We start from the raw sequence: 7,926 nt of genomic DNA, 5'->3' as shown, positions 1-7,926 counted from the left end.
CCCTACACGTGGGGTAGGCAGCCTGGGCAAGGGCTGGACCTGGACCAGGGCAAGGGCTGGACCTGGGCAAGAGCTGGACCTGGGCTGGGCAAGGGCTGGACAGCTGCACACACAAATACCTAGATTTTACCTTCTAATCTGGTTGTTGGAGCAAATCACTGAACTCTCTTCACACTGTGATGATTTTTTCAGAGACCTAGCAACCTGACCCTCAGAAGGGTGTCCAGCCTAGCGCCTCTGAATTTTAGCTGGCTGCTCCAGGAGATCCTCTTTCAGAAGGACCTTCTCTGAGAAGGAGGCAATCACACTAGTCTTGGCCTGCTCTTGGCCCCTTCCAAAACAGGCAGGAAGGGCCGTCTATTTTGCATGTGTACAAGTGATCTTTACAATCAGTTCTTTAATTCAGTTTTACAACTAAAACTTGCTGTGAGATTTCCAAAAACAAAAGGAAAGAAAGAGCATAGAGTGATGCAGGAAGCTAAACTGAACTGCCCGTTACTACAATGTACAACTGCTGCTATGAGCTCTTCCTTGTTTTTAAGCACCCTAGAACAATTTCTATTGTTCCTGAGAAGAAATTACCAACATCTAAATATTTACAATAGACCTAAGAACTTGTCATGCTAACTGCTTGACACACAAAATTGTGAAGAGGCTTAAAACCGTGCAATAATTTCTTACCTAGTATACTTCTCTGGCTCTGCATGTTCCTGCAGAGCATCCTTTATACAACACACTTATGCCAGTGATTTATTTCATCTCTCTGTTACTTTGGCTTAACAGGCAACTCTGAGAAATGTAGGAACTTTAAACTTACAAATCTTTCCAAACCAAACAACTCCTTCCAAGTGCTTAGTTACCAGAACTATTTCAGCTATAAAACCTCTCTCATTTTTTAAGATCCAGGCCTCCAAAAACATCTAGGGGCTTTTACCCTTAGCAGGTAAGATCTTTTGTATGCTTGTATAAACATAGCAGGTTATCTTTCTAAATTATGCAACCTTTCTTTCTAAATAATTTATGTCTAAATTCCAACTATATATATACATTCTAATATACAGTTGATTGTTGAGAAAACTAATATAGTTACTATGAAGATTAAACTCAAACCTCTGTAGGTCCAGTTCCCCAGAACGAGCCAGGATTTCTAAGGATCCTATACGAAACCATGATTTGGCAAGATGTAGCACTATGGCACCTTAAATAAAGACACACGTGTTTAAATGTAAAGAGATGCTGGTTTTGTGAGCACGCTCAACAGAAAACAGACGAACATGTACAGTATTACTTTAGTACACATAGATTTTAATGATAAAGCCTAATTTGCTATAACAGCAAACACAGGCAAGATTCCAGTACTGCATTAATACTAGAACTACTCCAGAGATGCTACCAACAGAGAAAGAACTAACCTAAATAGGATTTTCCCCATACTGTGCCATTCTGCTCCTTCACCAGCGGGTGTAGATGGTGTAGCAACGGCACAGCCACAGTAGCATTCCCACCCTCCCAGTATTCCTATCGGAACGATGGAAAATTGTCCTAGGTTTTTTTGAAAACAAATCTGAAAACAATTTGAAAACAAAAATTATACCCCTGCAGCACCTGTGCCACGGTGACAGCAGACCTGTTCAAAGGGCTTTGGTTCTTTAACCAAGATATGTTTCAGACTGATTTTCTCAGCAGAGGTTTTATATTTTACTAAATGACTTGAAGCCTATTCAGTACTTTTTATTACACATATATGACCTATTAAAATTCATTTCTGCAATGGAAAATTAAGTTACAGTGTTGCACATATTATTTTGAAATGTGTTCATTACCTCTTTCCTTCTTAATATCTCCATTGTAAAACTGGTCTCTCCACACATCATCATCACTTACAACTAAGCTGTAACAAAGAAGAAATTAAAATTACAAAGCTATCTCAGTAAAGTAATTTACAATGAACATAAAGTCACATTTGACATAACTTTATTTCTTCCATAGAAAGAAAGATTTTGCTGACACAGCTTCGTATTTAAAAATGACACAGGCAAATAGTAAGCCAAGGATTACCAAGTCAGGGGGCTGGAGCACCTCTCCTGTAACGAAAGGCTGCGAGAGTTGGGCTTGTTCAGCCTGGAGAAGAGAAGGCTCCGGGGAGACCTTATTGCAGCCTTCCAGTACCTGAAGGGGCTACAAGGAAGCTGGGAGGGACTTTTTACAAGGGCCTGTAGGGACAGAACAAGGGGTAACAGGTTTAAATTGAAAGTGGGGATGTTTAGATTAGATATCAGGAAGCAGTTCTTCCTGGAGAAGGTGGTGAGGCACTGGAACACGTTGCCCAGAGAAGCTGTGGATGCCCCATACCTGGATGTCTTCAAGGCCAGGCCGGATGAGGCTTTGAGCAACCTGGTCTAGTGGAGGGTGTCCCTGCCCATGGCAGGGAGGTTGGGACTAGATAGTATTTAAGGTCCCTTCCAACCCAAACCATTCTATGATTCTATTTTTGAAGGTATCTAGTAGCTATCCAAACTGAATATTCTCTCTTAACTGCAAAGAACAAGCAGAAGGAGGGAAAACGCACCTAGAAATCAATCTGCCCCGGTTACTGGAGCTGTACTGAAACAAGCAATGCTAGGAAATTGTTGAAAAAGACTCTTTTGGGAACAATTACATATGAATGGTATGACTGTAGGAGTATGTACAAAAAGTTCTGACATAAATGAGATGGAAGAAGAAAAACTTTGTCCTTCAAGAAAAACAAAAATATCCAAACCAGGGAACGAACCCCAGGCACTAACAAAACGGTGTGTGCATAAGAGCCCGAGGATAGAGGAGTCAGAATAATAAAGCTGCTAAATCTTACTGGTTTGAACAGACCTCTGCCAGAAAGGCTGCTTCTTTTTGATTATGTAACTCTTAGCAGGTGCTCTGCAAAATTCCTGCAGGATACCAGCACTTCCCTCGTGAGACAAAAAACATCCATGGGGGCATCAGCATTTGGTTAGTTACTAATAGAGGTTAATGGACAAGCAGCACATGAGAGCCGGCCAGATTGCAGAGCAGCCACATGAAGACAACTACATCCCCACCACAGAAATGGTTTTCAGATGCTCCCTGTAGCTGCACCTGCTGTTCCTCGCGAGAAGGCAGCAGGAGGCCTGACATACACTCAAGCACAGGAAGTAGAGCACTGAAATTGCTCTAACACCAGAGAAGCTGGAACAGCACTCACAGAAGGATGGTTCATATCCCTCCCTACCCCTGGCTCTAGCTTAAGGTCTGGACTTTACACTCCCGAGTGCCCTGCTTGCTGTTTTGCAGGAACACCAAGCCCTGGGCAAGTAAGGGCCACTCTGAAAACGACGCACGTTGGCTCACTTTTTTCACCTAATGCGTAACGCTGCTAACTGGTAGTCACCGTGACTAAAACGGGACCCTATGAGGAAGTGTTCTTTATCTGGCTGTACAGCCATCAGCTGCAGCACCCCGTTGGGAACACAGTACTTAATAGAGCAAACCAACCCGCTGGGTGTTCCTGGATAAGCTGTAAGGCTTTTCCCCCTGCTTCTGCCACATGACCTCTCTAAGTGCATCCCACCAGCCTCAGCGCAACAGCTCCCCATTGGGAAGAATGTGGGTATCAGCTGGGGTTTTTCCAAATGCAGTCTTGCAAACAGTCTGCAGAGCCTGTACAGCAGTTAAGAGAGCCAGGCGTTTAACCAATCTGCCAGCAGAGAACTAAAGCACAGTGTGTCCTCAGTAGAATTTGGGCACAGCTAAGGAGTAATTTCCTACTGGTTTTGCACTGAACAGTTCGTTGAGATGACAGCAAGGAAAGGCTATAACCTTTCTGCTGATATTCAGATTTAAAGTTCTGCACTAACAGCCAACAGCAAAGGGTCTCAAGATGAAGTCAGTGAATAAACCACCAAAAATGTAATTTACAAACACTGCACTTCAACAGAGGACACGTGTTAGAATTAATGCCAGAGAGGTTCGCAGACACTTTGCAAATACAGACACCTAGGCATGTGGCAGCTGAGTACAGGCCTTTTCTGCAGAACATTTACTTCTTTAAAGCCTGAAGTGCCGCAGTACTGACACGAGGCCACTTGGAACACAAAATGAACTTGACATTTTAAACACGAACACCTGAAAAATTCAGTTTACTTAATTCTGAGAAAATCATCCATATGAGTGACTGTACTAGCTTGCTTTGGCTCAAACAGAACTAGTTTAAAATTATTTCTTACAAAATCTGCCTCTCTGCTCAAGGGGTGTTTGCACAAATGAGGAATTGAGAGCCTACCTACCTGCAGTACTAGCTCTAATGTTAATATCTAGCCATCTGACTGACAATTTTTCCTGCCAATCTTAAAAACTGCAGCTAGGTGACTATGACAACACAGAAATAGCCACTTTTAACATTTTCCTACTTAGCCTGATTCAAGAAAAAAATCATCCAAATGCTTAGATTTAGTGTAATAAAAGACTCATTTATTAACCATGTAAAATGTATTAATAGCCCCGTTGATCATGCACGTACACTAAAGGTATTATTAATATTTACAGGGCAGGAATCTAGTCCTGCTGGTTTTGCAAGTCTTTTGGGGAGCAACGAGGCAGAGAATTTTATTTCTTTTAAAGAGGAGAAACTCTTGATTGCAGTATCATAAAAGCTGGAGAGGGGTGTTAGTGTCAGCTATAATCACTCAATCTAACTTCCACTTTTTACTTTCTTTACAAAATGAACCAGATTTCAAGCTAAGGTAATTGAGTTAAGAGTCTTACAAGGGAACAGCAGCTGTTCACTGCAAGACACAGTACACAGTATCGTATTTAAACACAGTAGTACTTTAAAGCATACCAAAGACAAAAGTGAATGAATTAATTGCTGGAGGTCATTATTACTGGAAAGTTTTACCCAAAAACTTATGAAATTGGAGGGATATATTTTGATCTGATGGCATACATATGAAAAGAAAGATCTACCCTCGTGGAAGCTAGCCGTCCTGCTTTGCTGATGCTCACTGAACTCAAGTCACAAAATAACCTGTAAATTAGGATGCTGTGAAAAAGAAAAGAAAAATACCTAGCAGCTCTGGTTGTAGGAATTCCAAGATAGTGCATAGCCTCGCTACACAAAAATTCTCGCACCGAAGAGCGGAGCACAGCTCTTCCATCGCCATTCCTATGGAGAACAGAGAAACAAGGAACAGGTCATAAAGTAAATTTCAAAAAGAAAACATCCAGTTTCAGTGTACACAGATTAACTGCAATTTACCTGGAGTACGGGGTCTTTCCTGAGCCCTTCAGCTGTAGTTCCCACCTCTCGCCATGCCTGCAGAAATACCGTCAGCATTACTAACTGCACACCTGACACGATGCCTGAATGAGGCAAACAGGGTTGACCCAGTCACTTACAAAAGTGTCCCACCTGTTGGTATACACTCCGATCAAGTGGGCTCTCCCATCACCCAGCTGACCTGCCCAGCTACCAAACTGACAAAAGTGAAAATCAAGTTGTTTTCTTCTGTCACGTATAGCAGTTACATTTTAAACAGTACAAATTACACGTAGGCTGCCTGTGATCTACACAACATGATGACACATTCGCTCAGGCAGTCATTAAGATATTGATCCCTAAAGCTGTATTTCCATGTTCGCACCAATATGAATCAGGAAACCACAGAAAAAAAATTATGCCAGTAATACCCATTTTTTTCTCTACCTTCCAGCTATGACGCACAGCTACAGCCCAGCCTCTCTTGTATAATGAGCCTTTAAAATGACACGACTTGTAATTTATGGGGTTTTAATTGCGAATTAAAAGTCAAATTCTACCGTTCTTTTCCATGAATAATCTTGCCCGTTTCAATGAAACTTAACTCTTAGTAATCATGGCATTGCCGAATTCAGTGACGCTCTGCCCTCCTTCCCTCCTCTGAGCTGATAATACCTATCATGAATCAGAGCCTGTTGGGCTGCGGGGGTGCTAAGCTGACTCTGCAGCTCACAGAAGTTAGAAAGATGATTTCCTTCTGGCACAAACAGAAGCAGAGAAAGCAGACACGGTACCATGAAAGAATGTTACACTTCTCTTCCATCTGCAGCCCCAGAAGAACCAAATCTGCAATCAAAGTGTTCATAAGCATCCATATATAGGTATATACTCATATTCTTACAGGTATTATCAAGTTACCTACGTAACTGCACCCGGAAGAACGAATGTTACAGTTACCTGATGGCCCCCGTATCTGTGGGCCAACGGAACAGACCCAAATACCACTTTCCCACCACTGACAAACTGAAGAAAATCAGATGCTCCTTTGACAGATATATCAAGATCCAAAATATTTTCAAGAACATCCTGGAGAAGAAAAAAAAACCAAAACAACCAAACAGATGGTGCTTGAATATGATCAAATTTTCAGTGGTAATGAATGTGTTTTCTCTACCGGTTTTGTTATTAGAAGACATCTCACAATATGTTTCACATGTGCTGTTTGTTTAAAGTACATCTTGATAGGATGCTTTCACAATAAACAGCACATGAATATTAAAATATCATTTAGTGCATGTATTAACGATCTCTACTAATTAGACAGGAACAAAAAAAAATAATAGCCAACCTTTGAAACAGCTACAAGACGAACTCTAGATTTAAAAGGTGTAGGATAGACAACTGAAAAAATGCAGTTTCTCACATTACGGACATAATTTTCCTGGATCACATCAACTGGAAAGGGATCTGTAAACAAGAAATGTGTAAGAAAAGCTTTAAAAAAAACAATTAACCATTCTTAATAGCTTTAATACCCCTTAAATCCTATCAAAATACTTCAGAAACAATTAAAACTCCACTCTTTACCACAGTTTATGTTAAACCTGCATGAAAAGCATGCCCAAATAAATTTAGGATTTTATTCTGTTTGGGATTTTTGAAAAGGATTGAATTCAGCAGCTAAAGAAACTGGTAGAGCATGCCAATTTAAGATCTAAAGCATATGTAAGCATAGTTTCAATTAACGGCAATTAGAACAGTCTCAGGGCAGTTTTACCCTGTGCTCAATTACACACAACCTTACAAGTTATTTGCACGAGATGGAGAAGTTCAGCTGCCCTCGCAGATGAACAACATAGTGCAACACATGAAGTCACCAGTAACTGGTGTACAGTCCATATGCAGCGAGTACCCAGTAACCTAAGAATCCAGCTTGAAGCCTCCCGAGTAAGCAGTGAAGGAAAGGGCCGGGAGATGCGTTATAACGTATGCACTCAAAAGCTGTGCTGCGTTCTTCCTTCAGAGCTACTCCACGCCGATCCGTGGTTAACAGAGGACAAACACTTTTAAAACACTGGACTACTACTGTGCGTTTTAACATCTTTATGGATTTTTGCTTGCCACAATCGTACAACTGCATGTTAATTATAAAATCCCAGTACCCCACAGCCACCGATTTGTAAAAACTCTAAGTTAGCATCTCTGGAGACCTGCTGTTAGCCACGGTTTTCAATCTCCCTAATGACAAATCCTGTTATAGCCAGCTGCCACAAGATTTATCACCGGTGACTATTTCATAACTGTATCCCTCAAAGAAATTATTTTTGTAATGTTATCATATAAATTATCTTTGCTATTACAGGCAATCCTGTATGCCCGAGAGCTATACAGCTTCGCGTCCTTCCAATCAGGTGTCCGCTATCAATTTTGAATTAATGCATAATTGGGACATCTGCTTCTCTCCATTGTGATAAATTGCCAGTAAAACAAAGTATTTTTAACAGTTCCGTACGGCCAACCCATCTTTAATTGTGCAAGCGGTAAGCACTCGGCTGCGTACGTGAGGACTTCACTTAGTCACCGCTGTAGCAGCTGCCTCGACCCAAGCAGCAGCGGCGGGGTAGGGCAGGCTGTACCTAGGAGGCTCTCGGAGG

The 7,926-nt window shown here is 41.5% G+C and overlaps 1 protein-coding gene across 1 annotated transcript in view; it reads right to left on the bottom strand.

Annotated features, from left to right (window-relative positions):
- The window catches only part of LOC104505983 (selenoprotein O-like), a gene marked incomplete at its 5' end in the record, with an annotated part of 21,784 nt that extends 15,045 nt beyond the window's left edge, over positions 1-6,739 (bottom strand). The window contains 7 exons of the mRNA XM_010146775.1: positions 1,111-1,198; positions 1,824-1,891; positions 5,081-5,179; positions 5,273-5,329; positions 5,426-5,490; positions 6,230-6,358; positions 6,621-6,739. Coding sequence (XP_010145077.1) covers positions 1,111-1,198; positions 1,824-1,891; positions 5,081-5,179; positions 5,273-5,329; positions 5,426-5,490; positions 6,230-6,358; positions 6,621-6,739 — 625 coding nt within the window. The remainder of the gene's footprint in view (positions 1-1,110; positions 1,199-1,823; positions 1,892-5,080; positions 5,180-5,272; positions 5,330-5,425; positions 5,491-6,229; positions 6,359-6,620) is intronic.
- Positions 6,740-7,926: the final 1,187 nt, after the last annotated feature.

The sequence above is a fragment of the Eurypyga helias genome, unplaced genomic scaffold, assembly GCF_000690775.1.
Source record: "Eurypyga helias isolate BGI_N326 unplaced genomic scaffold, ASM69077v1 scaffold11732, whole genome shotgun sequence".
NCBI lineage: Eukaryota > Metazoa > Chordata > Aves > Eurypygiformes > Eurypygidae > Eurypyga > Eurypyga helias.
The sequence above is the reverse complement of the archived record's forward strand: the minus strand, read 5'-3'. Positions and strand labels throughout refer to the sequence as shown.